The 22,139-nt window shown below is 38.6% G+C and overlaps 2 protein-coding genes across 3 annotated transcripts in view; both read right to left on the bottom strand.

Moving 5' to 3' along the window:
• Positions 1 to 17,408, bottom strand: part of SLC35D1 (solute carrier family 35 member D1) — a 69,273-nt gene extending 51,865 nt beyond the window's left edge. For both annotated transcript variants that reach the window (XR_011073537.1, XM_068540076.1), the window contains exons 1-8: positions 17,043 to 17,408; positions 16,176 to 16,209; positions 15,992 to 16,078; positions 15,233 to 15,300; positions 13,310 to 13,381; positions 12,657 to 12,725; positions 10,415 to 10,517; positions 5,718 to 5,810 (exon numbers count right to left, since the gene is read on the bottom strand). Coding sequence is in view for 1 of the 2 variants with exons in the window: in XM_068540076.1 (XP_068396177.1) it covers positions 5,718 to 5,810; positions 10,415 to 10,517; positions 12,657 to 12,725; positions 13,310 to 13,381; positions 15,233 to 15,300; positions 15,992 to 16,078; positions 16,176 to 16,209; positions 17,043 to 17,245 (729 nt within the window). In the remaining variant the exon portion in view is untranslated. The remainder of the gene's footprint in view (positions 1 to 5,717; positions 5,811 to 10,414; positions 10,518 to 12,656; positions 12,726 to 13,309; positions 13,382 to 15,232; positions 15,301 to 15,991; positions 16,079 to 16,175; positions 16,210 to 17,042) is intronic.
• A 215-nt stretch (positions 17,409 to 17,623) lies between these two features.
• C3H1orf141 (chromosome 3 C1orf141 homolog) overlaps positions 17,624 to 22,139 on the bottom strand; it is a 78,110-nt gene continuing 73,594 nt past the window's right edge. Inside the window, exon 10 of the mRNA XM_068537546.1 lies at positions 17,624 to 17,894. Within this exon, the coding sequence (XP_068393647.1) occupies positions 17,624 to 17,894 (271 nt within the window). The remainder of the gene's footprint in view (positions 17,895 to 22,139) is intronic.

Here is a 22,139-nt window from a genome sequence, read left to right on the forward strand (position 1 = left end):
AAAACGTAAAAAAGACAAACACATGGAGGCTAAACAATACGTTACTAAATAACCAAGAGATCACTGAAGAAATCAAAAAGAGGAAATCAAAAAATACCTAGAGACAAATGACAATGAAAACACGACGACCCAAAACCTATGGGATGCAGCAAAAGCAGTTCTAAGAGGGAAGTTTATAGCTATACAAGCCTACCTAAAGAAACAAGAAAAATCTCAAATAAAAATCTAACCTTACACCTAAAGAAACTAGAGAAAGAAGAACAAACAAAACCCAAAGTTAGCAGAAGGAAAGAAATCATAAAGATCAGAGCAGAAATAAATGAAATAGAAACAAAGAAAACAATAGCAAAGATCAATAAAACTAAAAGTTGGTTCTTTGAGAAGATAAACAAAATTGATAAGCCATTAGCCAGACTCATCCAGAAAAAGAGGGAGAGGACTCAAATCAATAAAATCAGAAATGAAAAAGGAGAAGTTACAACAGACACTGCAGAAACACAAAGCATCCTAAGAGACTACTACAAGCAAATTTATGCCAATAAAATGGACAACCTAGAAGAAATGGACAAATTTTTAGAAAGGTATAACCTTCCAAGACTGAACCAGGCAGAAACAGAAAATATGAACAGACCAATCACAAGTAATGAAATTGAAACTGTGATTAAAAATCTTCCAACAAACAAAAGTCCAGGACCAGATGGCTTCACAGGTGAATTCTATCAAACATTTAGAGAAGAGCTAACACCCATCCTTCTCAAACTCTTCCAAAAAATTGCAGAGGAAGGAACACTCCCAAACTCATTCTATGAGGCCACCATCACCCTGATACCAAAACCAGACAAAGACACTACAAAAAAAGAAAATTACAGACCAACATCACTGATGAATATAGATGCAAAAATCCTCAACAAAATACTAGCAAACAGAATCCAACAACACATTAAAAGGATCATACACCACGATCAAGTGGGATTTATCCCAGGGATGCAAGGATTCTTCAATATACGCAAATCAATCAATGTGATACACCATATTAACAAATTGAAGAATAAAAACCATATGATCATCTCAATAGATGCAGAAAAAGCTTTTGACAAAATTCAACACCCATTTATGATAAAAACTCTCCAGAAAGTGGGCATAGAGGGAACCTACCTCAACATAATAAAGGCCATATATGACAAACCCACAGCAAACATCATTCTCAATGGTGAAAAACTGAAAGCATTTCCTCTAAGATCAGGAACGAGACAAGGATGTCCACTCTCACCACTATTATTCAACATAGTTCTGGAAGTCCTAGCCACGGCAATCAGAGAAGAAAAAGAAATAAAAGGAATACAAATTGGAAAAGAAGAAGTAAAACTGTCACTGTTTGTGGATGACATGATACTATACATAGAGAATCCTAAAACTGCCACCAGAAAACTGCTAGAGCTAATGAATGAATATGGTAAAGTTGCAGGATACAAAATGAATGCACAGAAATCTCTTGCATTCCTATACACTAATGATGAAAAATCTGAAAGAGAAATTATGGAAACACTCCCATTTACCATTGCAACAAAAAGAATAAAATACCTAGGAATAAACCTACCTAGGGAGACAAAAGACCTGTATGCAGAAAACTATAAGACACTGATGAAAGAAATTAAAGACGATACCAGCAGATGGAGAGATATACCATGTTCTTGGATTGGAAGAATCAACATTGTGAAAATGAGTATACTACCCAAAGCAATATACAGATTCAATGCAATCCCTATCAAATTACCAATGGCATTTTTTACGGAGCTAGAACAAATCATCTTAAAATTTGTATGGAGTCACAAAAGACCCCGAATAGCCAAAGCAGTCTTGAGGGAAAAAAATGGAGCTGGAGGAATCGGACTCCCTGACTTCAGACTCTACTACAAAGCTACAGTAATCAAGACAATATAGTACTGGCACAAAAACAGAAACATAGATCAATGGAACAAGATAGAAAGCCCAGAGATTAACCCACGCACCTATGGTCAACTAATCTATGACAAAGGAGGCAAAGATATACAATGGAGAAAAGACAGTCTCTTCAATAAGTGGTGCTGGGAAAACTGGACAGCTACATGTAAAAGAATGAAATTAGAATACTCCCTAACACCATACACAAAAATAAACTCAAAATGGATTAGAGACCTAAATTTAAGACTGGACACTATAAAACTCTTAGAGGAAAACATAGGAAGAACACTCTTTGACATAAATCACAGCAAGATCTTTTTTGATCCACCTCCTAGAGTAATGGAAATAAAAACAAAAATAAACAAATGGGACCTAATGAAACTTCAAAGCTTTTGCACAGCAAAGGAAACCATAAACAAGACCAAAAGACAACCCTCAGAATGGGAGAAAATATTTGCAAATGAATCAACGGACAAAGGATTAATCTCCAAAATATATAAACAGCTCATGCAGCTCAATATTAAAGAAACAAACACCCCAATCCAAAAATGGGCAGAAGACCTAAATAGACATTTCTCCAAAGAAGACATACAGGCGGCCACAAAGCACATGAAAAGATGCTCAACATCACTAATTATTAGAGAAATGCAAATCAAAACTACAATGAGGTATCACCTCACTCCTGTTAGAATGGGCATCATCAGAAAATCTACAAACAACAAATGCTGGAGAGGGTGTGGAGAAAAGGGAACCCTCTTGCATTGTTGGTGGGAATGTAAATTGATACAGCCACTATGCAGAACAATATGGAGGTTCCTTAAAAAACTAAAAATAGAATTACCATATGACCCAGCAATCCCACTACTGGGCATATACCCAGAGAAAACCGTAATTCAAAAAGACTCATGCACCCCAATGTTCATTGCAGCACTATTTACAATAGCCAGGTCATGGAAGCAACCTAAATGCCCATCAACAGACGAATGGATAAAGAAGTTGTGGTACATATATACAATGGAATATTACTCAGCCATAAAAAGGAACGAAATTGAGTCATTTGTTGAGAAGTGGATGGATCTAGAGACTGTCATACAGAGTGAAGTAAGTCAGAAAGAGAAAAACAAATATCGTATATTAATGCATGTATGTGGAACCTAGAAAAATGGTACAGATGAGCCAGTTTGCAGGGCAGAAGTTGAGACAGAGATGTAGAGAACGGACATATGGACACCAAGGGGGGAAAACTGCGGTGGGGTGGGGATGGTGGTGTGCTGAATTGGGCGATTGGGATTGACATGTATACACTGATGTGTATAAAATTGATGCCTAATAAGAACCTGCAGTATAAAACAACAAACAAAACAACTAATACTAAACTTTCATTGGGTTATTTGTATGGAAATATGTTAATATAAATGTTTCAGACATTACATGAAATTTCTAAAAATCTTATATTTGTATTTGTATGGAAATATGTATGGAAATATGTTAATATAAAGGTTTCAGACATTATATGAAATCTTTAAAAATCTTATATTTGTATTTGTATGGAAGTATGTATGGAAATATGTTAATATAAATGTTTCAGACATTACATGAAATTTCTAAAAATCTTATATGTTCTGGTATAATGTTATAAGTAATAATCCTAGTTATTACTTTAAAATGTATATCTCAGAAATAACTAAAAAAAAAAAAAGAAAAAGAGCATGAGATTGTAAGCCTGCCAGCCAGTAGGTCCATCTGTACCCCAATAAATATAAGAATCATATTAATTAATAATAAGAATAAGGATGAACAAACATTTATGTAAAACCCAAAACACTGATGGGGTTGATCACAAAGCAATGAGGTTAGCTTCCATAAATAGTTTATCACCCCAACTTGAAAGCATTTAGATAAATTCAGTCATTCTTAAAAAACATTGTTCTTTCAAAATAAGCCTTTCTTGACCTTTGCTTGGCATTTTCATTGGAAAAAACAAAAAGATTACTCAAATTCCACTCCTCTGCTTAAAAAAAGAAGAAAAGAAGAATAAAAGAGTAAAATCTAAATCTCATCCCAATATAGGTGGCAAAGTCATTTTTTCCACTATGGGTAAACACCTGTAATTATATCGAAGCATTTAAAATTGAAAGTGTATTAGTGAACTTCAAAATACGCATGAATTTTGCTACAACCTGGCAGATAACTTCTAGTTAAATGATCATCACTCTGGAATGAAGAAATATCTCCTTCAGTCAATGTTTTCAAGTAGCTACAAGCTACTAGTCAAAGTTTCAAATTAATGAAAATTCCATTTTTGCCGAGTCTGTAGAATACCTAATCACATTAATTCTTCCAACTTTCTCATGTACAGATTGGCCTCAAGATTTGGAATCATCTGTGCTGCCATGGGGTACCTGGTTATTTTACATTACATTCTTACCCCAAAGCTAAAGAATGAAGGGTGCTTCTGCCAGAGTCAGCTAGAGGAGGCAGAACACTGAAAAGACCATGGCCTCTGCAGTCAGGCTTGGGTTTAAATCCTGACTCTACTACCTGCTGACAGTCTGATGTTGGGCAAGTTATTCAGTCTCTCTGAACCTCTATTTCCACCTTGGTAAAATAGGGTTAATTCAAACTTCCTACAGCTGTTATGGGGACTATATTACATGGTATATATAAAGTGACTAGCACATAATAGGGACTCAATAAATGTTAGTTTCTCTTCCCACTTTTTTCACAGCCACAAAAAACTCATTCAACACCTTTATTTTTAGAGCAACAGCTCTACAGTAGTTTCCTGCTTTGGAGTCATTTCTAGGCCTGCTGATAGCCAGGTCACAGTTCATTAAAACATTTACATATGTTCTTTGCCAGTTTTAAAAGAAAGAGTTCTTGATGAAAAAAACAAAACAGCTTTATAAGCAGTCAGTCTTCTCCTACCTCTGATTCAAGAACAATTTTTAACAGTCTAACTACTTCTAAAAACCTCTTCTTTATTTTGGTCCCCACTGATTTGTGGAACTTGTCACTGTCATTATAATAAATAATCAATACATTTATTCTGAAGAAACTACTAGCCAGGGGAATCATTAGGAGGAATCTTGGTACCGAAATCCTTGGCAGAATTCTAGATTTCCATTAAGTTTGTAAAATTCTGTGAATTCTAACAAAATGTTACCAATTTTTATCCTATGAATATGTGTTGCAGAGAAAAATTCTTGTCTGGATTTAGTTTGCTACTTTATTCTGGATTTATTTAGCTAAACATTTGCAGAAAATGAGTAAACTATTATATTCGTTGCTATTTATATGGTTAAGTCACCACACGGCTAAATATCTCCTGAGGGGAAAAAAACAGCTTGGGATTTAAGCCAGGATGACAATTGTACACCAAAACTGAGAGCTTCTAGAGATACCGAGCGTTTTGTTAGGTTTGAAGAATTCTACTACTCTGGATTTTTTGTTTCTCAAGGATAGTTTGCTACTATTCCTATTTTGTAGTTTAGTAGAAATGTAAAAATTCCCTTCCTCTATCCTTCTGGCACGTAAGAGAAGGACACTAGTTGGCATGCACTATTTTTATGTCGACAGCCAGAGCTATTTTAAGCTATTTTAGTACTATCCAAGAAGGTTAGCATGACATTAGCAAGCTAAAAAGTAAATTCTCAGTCTTTCGTCACTTACTAAGAACATTACTTTTTAACAACCCAACTGTCTATCTCTTGGTCATACAGATAAAAATAAAATTCAAAAACATAAGCCATGAAGCCATAATTAGAAAGTCCTACCTTTTGCGCATCTCCCGTAAAATATGCAATGGCTAGGGTGGGCAGAATCATGAACAGTGCATTGTAATAGAGCAGACCATATTTTCCCAGCTCCTAGGAGAGTAAAAAATTAGGTGTTTCATTTGGTTCCGGTAGACAGAGAGAGACAACCCTGTACAGAGTGCCACCCCCCATTACAAACACGCACCCCTCCCCCACAACATACACAGCAAATTAGTCAAGTCAGAAGTCTTGCAAACATTAAGAAATAACCTAAGCTTTCAAAAAAAAAAATGCAAACTTGCAAGATTTCAAGTTTATTTGAAATAAATTCCTTGAGTGCTTAAGATCAGAGAAATAAAAATGACATCGACTGGTTGCCTCAAAACAGCAAGGAGAAAAGAGGTTATTTTGAACACAAACATACCTCTCTACAGAAACACATCCTTGGAGCCCTTCCCTTTCCAGACCAGAATAAAAGTCACCAAGTTAGTCTTGGGCTTTTCAGAACTATAACAGAGTGCAATTTAACAGACACAAAGACTCACACCTAGACCAACACAGACAGACATGACTTCCCAGTGAAGTATTTCTCAAAATGTATATGGGAAGTACAATGAAGATGAAGAAGAAAAAAAAGAAAAAGGAAAAAAAAAAAGGAAAAAAAAGAAAAGAAAAGAAAGAAAGAAAAAAAAAAGAAAGAAAATTAAGATTACCCTACAGGGACTTCCCTGGTGGTCCAGTGGTTAAGAATCCACCTTCCAATGCAAGGGACGCGGGTTCGATCCCCGGTCGGGGAACTGGGATCCCACATGCCGTGGGGCAGCTAAGCCCTCACACCGCAACTACTGAGCCTGTGCGCCACAACTAGAGAGCTCATGTGCTGCAACTACAGAGCCCACATGCTCTGGAGCCTGCGCACCACAACTAGAGAGCCAATGTGTCTCGACTACTGAGACTGTGCGCTCTGGAGACCACACGCCACAACTAGAGAGAAGCCCGCGCACCGCAACAAAGAGCCCGAGCGCCACAACAAAAGATCCAGCGTGCCACAACTAAGACCCGACACAGCCAAAAATAAATAAATAAAATAAACATTAAAAAAAAAAAGATTACCCTACAATTCCCAAAATATGGTATGACTAGTTGTGCCCTCAGCTACTGGGGAGCAACAAAAGACCACACACATCTTCAAACACAGGGAGTCTATGAGAACTGTGGGTCCACCTTTGATTCACAGAATTCTGGGACATTCAGCAGGAAGCAGTCACCTAAAAAAGTAGGCCTGAGTTTGGAGGGTAAAGGGGGGGTAAAGGAATAGCAAGGACAGGGGCATAATATCTGCCTAACTTCTGTGACTGAAAGATCACCAAGTGATATGAAAAGTCAAACTACCTTCTCAAAAGCAGCTTTTTTTTTTAATTTTTATTTTATATTGGAGTAGAGTTAACAATGTTGTGTTAGTTTCAGGTGTACAGCAAAGTGATTCAGTTATATATATATGTATCTATTCTTTTCTATGTATCTATTTAGGTTATTACAGAATACTGAGCAGAGTTCCCTGTGCTATATCAAAAGCAGCTTTGAAAAACTGGAAACAAATAGCCAACAACAGAAAACTAGTTGATTAGACTATGATACAACCATACAATGAAATATTATGCAGCCACTAAATATGTTTAATACTGATTGATGAGGAAAGTGTTCATGAAACAGTACTAAATGAAAAATACAGGTTAGAAAACATTATATATCATCACTCTTTTAAGTTTTTCTCATAGTTAAGTGTGCACATGCACACATACACACAAACACACATTCTTACAAAAGGGTATCTACCAAAAAACAGTGCTTCTCACTCAATGGTGGAATTAAGAAAGATTTATATTTTCTTCCTCTTGCTTATCTATGTTTTCTACTAATACTATTATAAATACACGTTATTTGTGTGATTTCTTTTGAGTTAAAAATGTTTTAAATTCAGTAGCTGCATTCAGGTCTGAAATGCAGCACTAAGTCTTTATGTCATGTGATTCATGCTCAAAGGACCATGATTATAAGCAGTTCTGAAATGATAGGTAATAAAACTCCTGATTAAAAGCATCTCATTGTGGCCCTACTGCCTACCGGATAAACCAAATAACTGATTGCTTATGGCCACCACAGCATCAATGAAAAGGTGTGCCTGATTTCTAAGGCAGCAAGAAAAAAGCCACAGTAGGACAAAACAACCTTTAACATCAGGTGCTCCAACAGCAAGAGACATGAGTGTTATCCAGGAAGTAGAGGATGCCTACACACACACACACACACACCATCCAGACAGCTGACAAATGCCAAACTGTTGTTTTTCTTTTCACTTGTTAAAACTGTTTTAAATATCTTTTCCCGTTTTCTTAAACAGAGCACACTGACTACAATTTAATTTAGGGCATCATCATTAGCATGCATTATTGCATTGTGTTTTTATATGGTGTTGTCCATCTTTGAGTAGTTCCATCTGACTTTCACAGTTTTCCTGTTTCTCTTGTTATTAGCTGAGCTTCTATATCGCTGATAAGCCTCTGCCTCCAGATAGGATTGTTGCTCCTAATCCATGAACTGTGAAAAGCAGATCAATATGCTTAAAAGTTCTAATATAAGTAAGCCATAAGTCATTTCTGAGTGAGGAACTAAAAGGTTCCCCTGGGAATAAAATACTCAGAAACCCTCTTTGCTTTTTTTCTAGGTTCTAGGATGTATTCTAGATTGTGCTATCCAATATAGTAACCACTGGCCAAATGCAGCTATTTCAATTTAAGTATAATTACATTAAACTACCAGTTCAGTTGTGCCGTCACTTATCAAGTGTTCAACAGCTACATGTGGCTAGTGGCTACCATTAATGGTCAGCAGAGATAACAGATTTCCATCATCATAGAACTGTACTCGACAGTACTGTTTTAGACAGCTGAGGCTACTGGAGAAATGAAATGTTATTATTACTACATATTTCCAAAGCAGCAAAAAACCAGAGTAAAACTAAATCTCTAACTGTTCCCTTTTCTCTAGCTATTGCACAAAGATTAAGTTTTTTAATAGTAGCTTCCATTAAAATGCAATCATCATACAGAGTCATCACGGCAAATAAATGGAGAAGACATAAACGGTATATTCAAAGAAAATTTGCTGGAACTAGATCTATACTGCCCCTAGTTCTTCCAGGTTATTCAAAATAAACATTCTAGATTATTCAAAATAATGAAAACTACTGGGATGGCCATATATTCTACGGTTCTTTCTGAAGAAGGCAAAGCCACCCGCCAAGATGATACAAACTCTATACTAATACTACTATCAAGCAGGTAGGGCATTTGTATTTATGATCTGAACCCCAAAAAAGGACCTGAAGTAGTTTCAGAAATACTGTACATATAATAGAGCCAACTAAAAACTAAGCGGATATGGTCATCTGACTGATGAGAACACAGGGGTAGGAAAATAAGATAAAGCTATGGTCAAGTTATAAGACTTAAATATGAGATAAAAATACACCAGCTGCTTAGGAAAAACTATGATGGTATCTATGATAACAATCTCATGTGGGTCTTCATATAGGATCCATTATAATAGAAAGGACAACTCCTTCAATAACAACCCTATGATATATAAAGCTGAGTTCCATGTAGCTTCTCCTTACAATAATGCAATCCTATACCACAATGTAGTACAAGTAATATGGCTTGAGTGCTCAGCTTTCTGATGGTCCGGCTTGACCTCAAAATAAAATTTGGTGTGTTTATATTCAGCGTATATATTAGACAAGTAAAAATATCTTTAAAGCCTTCATGTGCATGCTGCAGTTGAAGGAAAAAGAGCGGGGTATATGAAGTTCAGGTGTATGAGATCTAGGCCAGGAAACTTGGTATTGCCCCTGAAAGAGAGAGATTCTAATACTGCCTACGTTTCCCATTACAGTTGGCCCTCCATATCCATGGGTTCTGCATCTGAGGATTCAACCAACAGTGGATGGAAAATATTCGGAAAAAAAAATTAAAATTCCAGAAAGTTCCAAAAAGCAAATCTTGAATTTGCCACGCAGGCAACTGTTTACACAGCATTTACACTGTACTTACAACTATTTACATAGCGTTTATATTGTATTAGGTGTTATAAGTAATCTAGAAATGACTTAAAGTATATGGGAGGATGTGCATAGGTTACATGTAAATACTGCTCCATTTATATAAGGCACTTGAGCATCCGAGGATTTTGTTAATCTCGGGGGTTCCTAGAACCAATCCCCCACGGATATTGAGGGACTACTATATTTGTAGGACAAATATGCAAAGTCCATTCTTGTTCTGCAGCCACTTCCAACTCACTTCTGAAATCTGCTCAAGAGCTACCAGATACTTCTTTCTTGTCCAGGTCCCTCACCAAGTCCTCTAGAACACAGCCATGAACGTTTATGACACTTTTCTCTAATGAACACACCCCTTACTTACATCACTATCCCTCTCAAAGTCAATATTCACCCAGTCCCTTCCAGAAAAGCCAACAGTAAAATCTAATTGCTAATTAGAAAATAAAGTTTCTTACGTGAGCACCAAGGTACGGGCATTTCCCATCTTTCATAAGTATTTTTCCTTATTCCCCACTTTATCCCCTGATGAACTGACATGACCAATCCCAGCATCAGTAAACATCTCTTAAAGAAGCGTGAGACTGCTACCTACTTTTGAATCTAATTTTTGTTTTACGTAGGCACCATTTGCTGCTGTCAGGACATCATTTATCAGAATAAAAACATATCCTTCCAGATCGAATGCCAAGTCAGAGCTGCAAAACATAAGTAACACTTTAGTAACAACTAACATTTAAAGAACATGCATTAAATTTTAAATAAGTCTGAACTACAATATTTCTAAGAACATATGCTTATCTAGGTAAGTGAATATTAGGCATTTTATCAGCTACTAGTATTTCTTGGTTCCTGGTTAGAGTTTGCAATTTCATAGTCAGTAAGGGGGTCTTCAGAAATGAGAAGCACTAACACTTAAACACAAAATCATTAGCAATAATCAACCACGTCAGTTAATAGCACACTGCTCTGAATTCAAAGTCGGACAACAAGAAAGAACCAACCAAATTCACCATTACAATATATCTGAAGCAAGCAGAAGGTATCAGAGCTCAATTTCACAGATAAGGAAAACAAAAGGAGAATGAAGTTGTTAACACATCATTTTTCAAAGGTTCACACAAAAGGTAGGGCTGTCTTGCACAGGTGGTTGGGCCACTGGGTGGAATTTCTGAAGTTTGGATGGTGGTTAGTTCTGAGATCAGGCTACATCAGTGTCTAAGCACATAGTGGGAACTCAAATACTTAAAATAACTGCCTAATGAGCCTACTAGGTGTAACTAGTGGGATTAGGGAAACTGAAGTTTCCTGGTATTTAGCAGAGCACCAGGCACAAGACCTTAGTAAACTGAACAGAATAAATGAAAATCTAAGTACGCCTTCAGCATACTTTAGCACCCTAGCTAAAACAGGGGCCCCGCATTCTGTGATTCTGCAAAGGTGCTATCTATTTGTAGCTAAACTACTACATGGGACAGACTTCTGAGGAGCTCTATGCCACTGCAATTTCGGGCAGAACTACTTAATGACCCACCCACCCCTCTTCCAAGCAGCCTGACAACCCTCTAACTCCAGACTCTCTTCCTCCAAATTTTTTTCCCAAGTAAAAGGTTCTACCAGATAGCAATCTGCCTCAGAAACTTTTTGCAGGCCAGAGTTAGCCCTGAGAAACTCCTGTTGTTTTGCTCTATTTTAGATAGCACCAGCTTCAATGAAATGCTTCAAAGATTAGTAGGGTACCGTTAAAAAGAAAGGTAGGAGGCTCGTATAGAATTTTTCTCCAAGGAGGAAGGTTACCTAGAGGGAAAAGCAGTCAGCTATATAACGCAATTCTAGTAACTAACTACTCTATTTTTTTTTTTTTTGAATGAAATTTCACTTTGAGAGTTAGGGTGGAGTAGAATTGACTTATAGTACTTTCCCCCCACCTACACTACAGGGATATGATGAAGGTAAATGAGCCAATTCAAGAAGCACACTGGAACTCCCAGATGGAAAATACAAAGTCAGACAGAATTTGCGGCATTAGCAAACCCACACATGCATGGTCTGGGCTGAGTAAAATGTTGTAGAAGGCTTCCACTCATCATTTCAATTTTCTGAGTCTTTGGGTATACATTTTCCCCATTCACTTTAAAATTAAAACTTAAGAACAATGGAAAAAAGCTTTAATAGAATATCTAAGTTACGGCATTTGTGATACCTTAGGTGAAACCAAATAAAGCAATTCTATTATTTATTTCCCATAAGGCAAATAATTTATTATCATTTGCCTTCTCTGAGACACTATTTTCTTTAGCAGCATGCAAAGGAAAAGAATGTCACGTGGTTTATAAAAGCACGCAGGCTCTGGAGTCAGGCACAGATTCAAATTCCAGCTCTGCCATTCACTAGCTGTGTGACCTTGAGCAAGCTACTGAACTTAGATTTTAGTTTTCTCAACATAAATAGGAAAATTATACCCATACCTTTCAGAGTGGTTGTGAAAAATACATAAATAATATGTGTAAAAATACCAAACATATTGTATGGCACATGGTATATGCTCAATAAATAGAAGATAGCATAATAAACTCTAATTTAACCTTTCGAATGAATGAATGAATGAACTTTTAGAATGAATTTAACTTTTAAGAATCCCAAGAATCTGATTTTGCTGGCCTTAATCTTCATACAGCCAAAAAGATTTAACTTTTAAAAGTCTTTTACTTTTCAAAAACATGACTCTTATTTAGCCTATAAAAAAATCTCTTTATTGGTAATTGATCATTTATTATCAATAATTATTGATAAATTCTAATGTACTCTCATAGATATTATATAGGCCCACATCTTACCTGGCAGCTACAAAGGCTCCAATAATCATTGCAAATACAGTCATCTTAATACCCCAAGAAAAGGTCTTCCTACAAAATAAAATAATTAAAAAATACATACATGTGGCTTTAGTTATTTACAAAGACTCGTTTTGCAACATAGGCAAAAAAAATATATGTTTTTTTTTAAAAAGTTGCACACAAATGATTCCAAGGAACTGGATATTTAAAAGAACCCCTCTGATGAAGCAAAAACTTACTTTCTTATATAAGTAAGTATACTTATTTTTTCTTACTTTTATCATTTGTTATTATTATTATTGAGTTTGAATTTTTGCGAATCAGATTTCTTTAAGTTGAAAATGGTCACACACATTTGTAGTAAAAGTAGCCAAGACATGAACACTATTTAAAGCCTATACTGATCTTCTGACCCAGCTTCACCCAGTGGCATCAGTAGGTATAGGAATTCTTGAAAGTATATCTCATGTTCAGACAGGCTTCCATAAAGAAGCCATAAACTATTAACTCCTACAGCAAAGGGAGAAAGTTGCTTAAACTTCTCAAAAGATAAAGTAGAAACACAAATAATTGTAATATCTTACATATGCTGGGCACCTTTTCAGGGTGATTAAAGTTGGTTAAAGACTAGACATATTAGAAATTTAACTCACTTGAGTAAAACTCCTTCAGCAAACATTGTAAACAGGATGGAGAACCTTCTCAGAACTGTAAACATTGGCAAGCTGCAGGAAAAAAACAAAGATATTTAGGTAAAATAAAATTTGATTCTCTAAAATTAGTATTTTAAAATAATGCTAATCTCTTCCTTCCATTATGGAAATTCCATGCTGATTAATCTGTGACTAAATTAAATCCTTACTTCTCTCTAGAAAGTATTTGAAAGTCTGAAAGGGTTGCTTTTATAAAACTACCAGAAGTGAAAAACACCAAACTAATTATAAAATGGTAGAAAACATACATCTATTAACAAAGACTGGTAACAGACACTTTTAATTTTACCCTGCTTATTATGTTAAACACCCTGAACAGTAATCATGTTAGTCTTTAAGAGAAAAGACCTTTCTTTTCTAGACTGACCTCCCTTCCTACCCCTAACCTTCAAATAACATCGGTGATAATCTTACCCCATAAAACATTCCTTGATTGCCCTTTTGTGGAAGTAATCCTGTCTTTCTCTAAATTCCTAGAGCATTCTGCTTGCACTTATCAAACATACAGCCTCTTGCAACATAATTGTTTCTGAATCTATCTCATCTCACCCCAAAGTGCCTTATACTTAACTGGCAATCAAAGATAGGGTGTGAATAGATGGATGGATGGATGGATGACAATGGATGAAAAAGAGCAAACTCTATATACAAGCAGCACTTTGCAGCAGGTCTGCATTTCTTTCCAAGTGGGTAATGAGATGTAAAAGGATGCCCCACCCATGATAAATTTGACTTCCATGGAACCTTCCCCAGAAATACCATCGTGGTCATTCTGTCAAGTTTCTTGGGTCTGAGGAAATGAAAAAAGCTTGGTCTCTACCCTCAGAGATCTCTCCATTCTGTTTTACAATCACCCATTATGCCAGAGGTTTAGCTCACGTGACAGTGGTGAAGCCATGGGTTTCTGTTAAATGGTTTCCCTAAGTGTATACTTTTAACATCACATATACCTGATACATACACTCTTTAAGTGGAAAAGCCAAGAATTGGGAAGTTAGAGGATAATAAGTGTTGTCATGGAGTAGAGAGCTACTGCTTCTTTCTAAAAGTGAAAATGCTGCCTCTACAATCATATGGCCATGTGTAAAATGTTGATCATATTTGTATCAGGGTTCCATCTGATGCTATTTTAACTACCTCATGTTAAAAGAAAAACTACAGGGCTTCCCTGGTGGCGCAGTGGTTGAGAGTCTGCCTGCTAATGCGGGGGACATGGGTTCGAGCCCTGGTCTGGGAAGATCCCACATGCCGCGGAGCAACTAGGCCCGTGAGCCACAACTACTGAGCCTGAGCGTCTGGAGCCTGTGCTCCGCAACAAGGGAGGCCGCGATAGTGAAGAGGCCCGCACACCGCGATGAAGAGTGGCCCCCGCTTGCCGCAACTAGAGAAAGCCCTCGCACAGAAACGAAGACCCAACACAGCCAAAAATAAATATAAAAATAATAAATAAATAAATAAAAGATTACTATTAAAAATTTAAAAAAAAGGAAAAACTACAAAAGTTCTCATATCCACCATCTAATTTTACTTGTGGAATTTGCCTAAAATATACTATTTATGAATTGTACTAACGAATTGAAATCTCAGAAGCCTAACATATATCCTTCACTATTATAGGTCTGGAAAAATAATGAAAATCTCCCATCACAGTATTTTACAACATTTTAAGACTTTTATCATCAAAGTGAAGGGAAAAAAAAACCCCAAACAAACAAAAAACTCCTTTCTCTTCAAACTTAAGAGATTTTCTGGTCCCTTCATTTTTCCAGAATCATTAGCAATGTGTTAAACATTTGACATTTTCAAGTACAATTTTAAGAACACATTATATTAACCTCACTAGTAAAATAAAGTTATCCATACTTCAGTTTCTTTGTGCTGAACAGTCCCGTGATTTGGTTCCCAAAATATAGTAGAGGTAGTGGAAACGTCTAGAAAATTTAAAAAGGGATAACAAAACTCAATAATAAAGACAGCTAAAACAAGGTCCTTTTCAAACAGAAACAGTTTTGTTTATATGATCAAATTCTTTCTACTTAAAACACAAGATTAGTTCTCACACACAATTTTGGCCCCCATGAAGCACCCAAACAACATTACTCCTGGATAAATAGCTCTCTGCAGAAAGAATGGAGGAGAAAAAAGAAACACAAATATGAATATGATCAAACCATATGGGACAACAACATCTTTCTTTACAATATGATAATGTAGAGCCCATTGTTCTGATGTCAGCAGAAAAAGGAAAGGCATTTCATCTTCAGGTGGAGTCAAGCAGAGGCAGATGGAAGAATAAGAAAATAAACCCAAAGAATAATGAATGCAGGATACACTGGCTAGATTAGATGGACGTAGAAAATGCAAAATGATTGTAATCCCAGCAAGTGTTCAATAATTAAAACAGAACACAAGATCTAGGGGCACTTTTTCTTAACTTTAAAGAGACTGTGGGACTTTTTAAAAACACATATTAATACATTTATTCTTTGCCTTCATTATACCCACTCTGGATTAGGCAATTTCAAGGCTGCAATTTTTAAATATGTAAGGCACTGATGAAAAATATATATAGTGACTTCTTTTCAGAACATAAAGTATTACTTTTTTTTTTTTCTTTTTTACCTTTCGAGGTACATTTCTGTCAAAGTCAGGAAACTTGACTACTCTGAGTGCCTTTCCAACCCAGAGTACTGCCACTGTGGTCACCATCTGTAAACAGAGAACACAGATTCACTGTTCTACATATAAAGACACATTCAGAAGTTCTAACGACACAAACCACGTAATGCTGAAGATTCCAACTAACCTGGCCAAGTCCAACACATAGTGAGGAGGGAAATCTACAAAAATGGTAGAGAAAACAAAAAAAACACAGGGTCAGAAAAACCCGAGCTCGGTGAATTCAATTTGCACATCGGCAACCTTACAATGCATTTTGATACAAAACACACCAACGCCTACCCCTCATCCAAATGACAATCTGAGAAAAACCCCTGCCGGTTGTCAGGCAACACCGCTGATTTTGTAGCCTCGGGCTGCCACTTGTCTCATCTTGTCCGATTCTACAATTTCAGTCGGCTGCCTGTAACGGATTTTTCTTGGAAGTGAAGACATACATCTCTTGAACAGTTTCACACATTTAAAAAGTAAAATGCTTCTGCCTCGGGGTCCCAGTGGCAGCATCACAATCATCTTAAATGGGCTTGAGGATGCGTAGGTCCCCAGAGGCTGTCTATCAGCGAAGTCGGAGAACCCTGAAGTCCCGGACCCTAGCCCAGGCTGCGGGGAAGGCCGGGCATCCCTCTCCCGCCTCCCAGCCTGGCATGCACAGGAGTCAAAAAAGTCACGAAGCAACTCCGCTCCGTCTCTCCGAAGGGCAGGGTTTCCAGGGCGCTGCACGGCGGGCAGGGCAGGCGCTTTCCGAACGCGGCCCCGAACGCTCGCCCGGCAGTCCCGAGCTCGGCGCCGGGAGCGGGACTCCCACTCCGGGCCGGCGCGCAAGCCGGCTCCGCCGCCCCGGCCGCGTATCAGCCGCCCGCCCGCCCTCCCTCCCCGGCTCCCGCCCAACTTTGTTCAGCTCTAACTTTGCAGGCAAAGTCCAGGGAGCCGGCGCCCAGCCGCCGCCGCCGCCCGCTCCTCTCCGCGGCCTAGGTCGCCGCCGCCTCGGCCCTACCTGTAGTTGGTGAGCACGCTCTTGTTGACCACCACGATGAGGAAGGAGCTCACGCCGTAAAAGCCAGCGGCCAGCAGTTTCAGGAACACGGTCAGCGTTTCGGCCGACGCCATCCCCAGCTCCTCCTCATGTCTGTGTGTGGAGGATTTCGCGGGGGCTTCTCCTTTAACCCGGGCCTGCTGACGTCTATGAACTTCCGCCATGGCTGCGGCGGTGGCGGCGGCGGCGGCGGCGGCCTGCGAGGGGAGCGGCGGGCGGCGGGGCCGAGCAGCGCGGGGGTCTGAGGCGGCAGCTCGCGTGGACTCGCGGGACCGGGGCCGGTGTACTGAGCCGGCTGCGGCCGCCGCCTCGGCTCCCCGCGCGGCCGCCGCCCACGCCCGCCCAGGGGCAGGGACGCTGTGGTTCACACGCCCGGGGACTTTGGTCGGGCATTGTGCAACGCGGGGTCAGAGGGGAGGGGCCGCGCCTGGCTCGGCCTGGGCAGGGCTCGGAGAGGGCCCGGAGAAGGGGCAGTGGCGACCCTGAGTCCCGGACAGAGGGAGAAGAACCTTAGGGGGAACCACTCGAGGACACCAAGACGCCTAGCAGCACAACACACTCGCGGAAGGAAACGACCGAATAGCGCCTGCGCGCAAGCCCGCGCCGGGTGTCTCGGGGGCCGCGTACCTGGGATGCGGAGGCTGGCGGCTGGCGGCTGGGGGGCTGAGAGCCGTATTTTCCAGATAACTGCCGCAACCAAAATACAGACCCTCCTCCAATCGGTAACAGGTGGCTGGCTGAGTAGTTAACAATGTGCGTGGGTCTAGCCTCACTCGAACGCTATTTTGGTCTCTCTTGCAGAGGGCCGAAGCCCTTAAAAAGTATCAGATGTGGATCAAGAGTAAACATTCAACTGTTCAATATTTCAGTCTGCGTTGCCTCAGATTTCTTACGGTTTCTGAACCCAGAAAACACCATACAATACTGTCTTTGAGATTGTACTGCCATATCCAAAAAGTAGCAAGATAATAAAGTGGCTTGGGGGTAGGTGAAAGAGTAAGGTGTTAGGAGCTGAGTTCCAATTCTGGGTTTCCTAGAAATGCCCCCTCACTAGCTGTGTGCCCTTGGGTCAGTTAGTTGAACTCTCTGAGCCTACATCTCCTCATCTCTGGATATAAAACTGGTTTTCAGTAAACAGTAGACATTGTTATATAAGAGAAACAAATCATTATTACCAGCTTAAACAAAGAAATGACATATCTAATTTTAATGTCGACAGAAAAATAACTTTGAATTATTTATCTAAATATTTTGTCCATATCTTTAAAACATTTTTCCATATTTTAAAATTATGGTAAAATATACATAACACAGAATTTACCATCTTTACCTGGTTTTTATTATGGTGAAATATGCATAATATAAAATTTATTATTTCAACACTTTTTAAGTGTACAATTCAGTGGTGTTAAGTACATTCATACTGTTGTGCAACTCTTAACCACTACCCTTCTCTAGAGCTTTCATGTCATCTCAAACTGACATTATGAAACCACTAAACAATAATTCCTCATTCCTCCTTCCCTCCATCCTCTAGTAACCGCTATTCTACTTTCTGTCTCTATAAATTTGACTATTCTAGGTATCTCAAATAAGTAGAATCATACAGTATTTGTCCTTTTGTGTCTGACTTATTTCATTTAGCATAATATTTTCAAGGTTCATCCACATGTAGCATGTGTCAGAATTTCCTTCCTTTTCAAGGCTAGATAATATTCCATTGTATGTATATCTTTTGATTTATATATTTTATGTTATCCTGGGGACACTTGTGTTCTTTGACTGCTCCTTAGGAAAAACTGGCACACAGGATGAAATTCTTAACACAGTCCACAAGGCCTTAGGTGACATGGCTCCTGCCGTCCTTACATTTTCCTCCCTAGGCTTCAGCTAAATCAAACTACACCCAGTTCCCTGAAGAATAATGTGGGTTCCTGTGTCCTTACTTCTGTGTCTTTACTCCCATATTCCCTACATCTGGGGTGCTTTTTCTCTCCCTCCCCTCCACTGTCTCCTGAAGAACTGTTACTTTTCTTTCAGTATTTAGGCAAAATATTATCTCCTCTCTGGGCACCTTTCTTCACACCGCCTCTCCTTGCCCTCCACAGAAATGACATCTCTCCTTTGTGCTTCTCCCACTGCATCCTTGTGCATCCCCTTTATAGAGGCTCTGGAATTATATGTTTACATGTCAGTCTGTTCCACTTGACAGTGAGCTCCTTGAGGGCTGGGTGAGGCAGGGACACCTAGAACACTTTAGATGTTTTTGCTAAATGAATCAGTGAATGGTATAACTTTTCAACAATGCAAGAAGCGGCCAAATTTCTTCCTTAACTGCTGGCAGCAGAAGAAAAATAACTAGAAAGTTATATTTTGAGAAACATCCCTTGTGAAAAAAATAATTATTAAAATAATAATGTCGCTCATTACAAAAGCAAACAAGCGAAAGAGACTTGTATCGCATAACTATCTTGCTCTCTTCCTCTCTCACCCCAACACGTTTTTCAGAGAAAGCAACTGCTAACCATCTCGGGGCTCTAGAGCCACTTTCTGTGCCTATACAAATACATATACACACACATATGCATATACATACATACACATATATTTACAGACATGTATTGTTATACATTTTTTAACATAAATGGAGAGAACCAGGTAAAAACACTAATGCTCAAACCAGATACTGCCTCTGGCACTAGTTTTGTGATCTCCGGCAAGTTGCTTGATGTTACAGTGGTTCAGTTCCCTCCTCTGTAAAATGGAGATAACAATAGCACCCACCTCATAGGGTGGTGATGAGAATTAAGTAAGTTAATAAAGTTAAATGCTTAGAATATAGTACACACTTTACAAGTGTTCCTAATGATAATAATTACTATTATTATCATTATGATTATGCAACCTTTCTCTTTTCACTTTTTATTCCTTGAAGGCCTTTCTGTGGCAGTAAAGAAACTCTACCTCATTCTTTTTAATGGCTGCAGAGAATTCTATCAGCTAGATGCATCATGATTGATGTGGTCCACCCTATAGACATTTTTAAGTTGTTGCCATTTTTTCAGTTTATAAACAATGCAGCTTTGATTATCCTTGTCCATTCAACTTTGTACAGGTATCAGTTTCTAGAAGTGGAATTGCTTAATTAAAGACTACTTTTAAAAAAAATTAATAGAATGAACAAATTGATCTCCAAAGAGGTTGTACCAATTTTATATTACCACTAACACTGTATGAAAAGGAAATTTCCTTTTATAAAGTCAGATGGTGATAATGGAAACCAGTGAAAGAGGCCAGATAATAGTTCAAGTGCTACCCTATGGAGTATGAAATGCCAGGTACAAATTTCTGCAACAAATCAATTGCAATTACACAAAATGAAATGAAAATAAATCTCCTAAAAAGTACTGATCCAAGCAATTACTGTTGTTTTTCTCAGCATGATTATGTAATTTATTAGCAAGTATACACTAAGACCTACCATAGACAGGCCAAGAACTGTGTTGGGTTTTCTCAACTCCAGTAATGATTTGTGGAGCCTCAGTAGAATGCTGTGAAGTGTAGTGGAGTCACGCATTCTCATTAGATAATGAGAGATAAGATAGGTACTAAGGGGCTTCCCTGTGGCGCAATGGTTAAGAATCCGCCTGCCAGTTCAGGGGGCACGGGTTTGAGCCCTGGTCCGGGAAGATCCCACATGCCGCGGAGCAACTAAGCCTGTGCACCACAACTACTGAGCCTGCGCTCTAGAGCCTGCGAGCCACAACTACTGAGCCCACATGCCACAACTACTCAAGCCCGCGTGCCTAGAACCCATGCTCCACAACAAGAGAAGTCACCACAATGAGAAGCCCGTGCACCACAACGAAGAGCAGCCCCCTCTCGCCGCAGCTAGAGAAAGCCTGCACGCAGCAACAAAAACCCAACACAGCCAAAAATAAATAAAATTAAATCTTTTAAAAAAATAAAAAGAAAAAATAAAGCAACTATACCCCAATAAAAGAAAAGATATGTACCAATACTGTAGTAGGGTATTATTATAGAGAATTAGACTTTTAGGTATTTTAGGTACTCAAACCTCTTTCCTAACCTTAGTAATATTAATCACAGAATTATATATGGGAAATTTATACATTATCTGATAAAATTTAATAAAGTTTAAAAAAAATCTTTAAAAGCTGTACAAGATTGGAAAGACTGGATCTAAATGTTCTCATTGATATACAGGCCTACTCTAGTTGGAAATGTCAACATTGTAGGTTGATATATTTTATATCTTGCTAGGTGTAATTACTAGCAGAAAAATCTTCTTTGTATTTAAATCATGTCTTTTGCTTTAGCCATCATGTTTCTCCATGAAGGAAACTGATCAGTACTCTTCCCTACACTTCTCAATTTGCCCTGGCTCACTTGCTTTTCCTGTACTGGAATTTATTTGGCCTTTCTGGTGTTCACCAATTTCTTGTTTCACTAGATCAGCCAGCCTAGATCATACCCAATAGCCTACTGTGTTATACCACTGATTATGCTATAGCCAGGGAGCAAAGGTCATAGGTGTTTCCTATTTGAACAATGCTTTTAAAATTCTGAGAACCGAAGTGCAAAGAAGGAGTGTGCAGCTTCTCTGCACTGCCTCATACTTCTCTGTGTTGGGCTGGAAGAAATGACCTCAATGACCACTGATGGGTGGCCTGGCAATGTGCTGCGATTGAAATTCATTATCTCATTGCATCCTTACCACTCTAGGAAGTAGGTATGGTGAAACAACTTATAAACAGGAAAACAAAGGCCTAGTGGAAATATTAGGCATGCCCTGAGTCTCACAGCTTTAAGTAACTGTACAGATTTGGCCCTAGTCCATTCAACATTTAGTTTGTGGTCCTCCACTGGACACCCCTGCCTTATTTGGGGTAGGTGGACATACTTGCTTCTAAAGTTCTCCCAATGCCATTACCTCCTTCAGTTGCCAAGTTTAGTGTTTAGCAATGCTATGAAGAAGAATAATCAGGATATAGGAACATCAGTCTATTAAAATCATTGTCACTCATGACCCATTCA

This window comes from Eschrichtius robustus, chromosome 3 (assembly GCF_028021215.1).
Source record: "Eschrichtius robustus isolate mEscRob2 chromosome 3, mEscRob2.pri, whole genome shotgun sequence".
Taxonomy (NCBI): Eukaryota; Metazoa; Chordata; class Mammalia; order Artiodactyla; family Eschrichtiidae; genus Eschrichtius; species Eschrichtius robustus.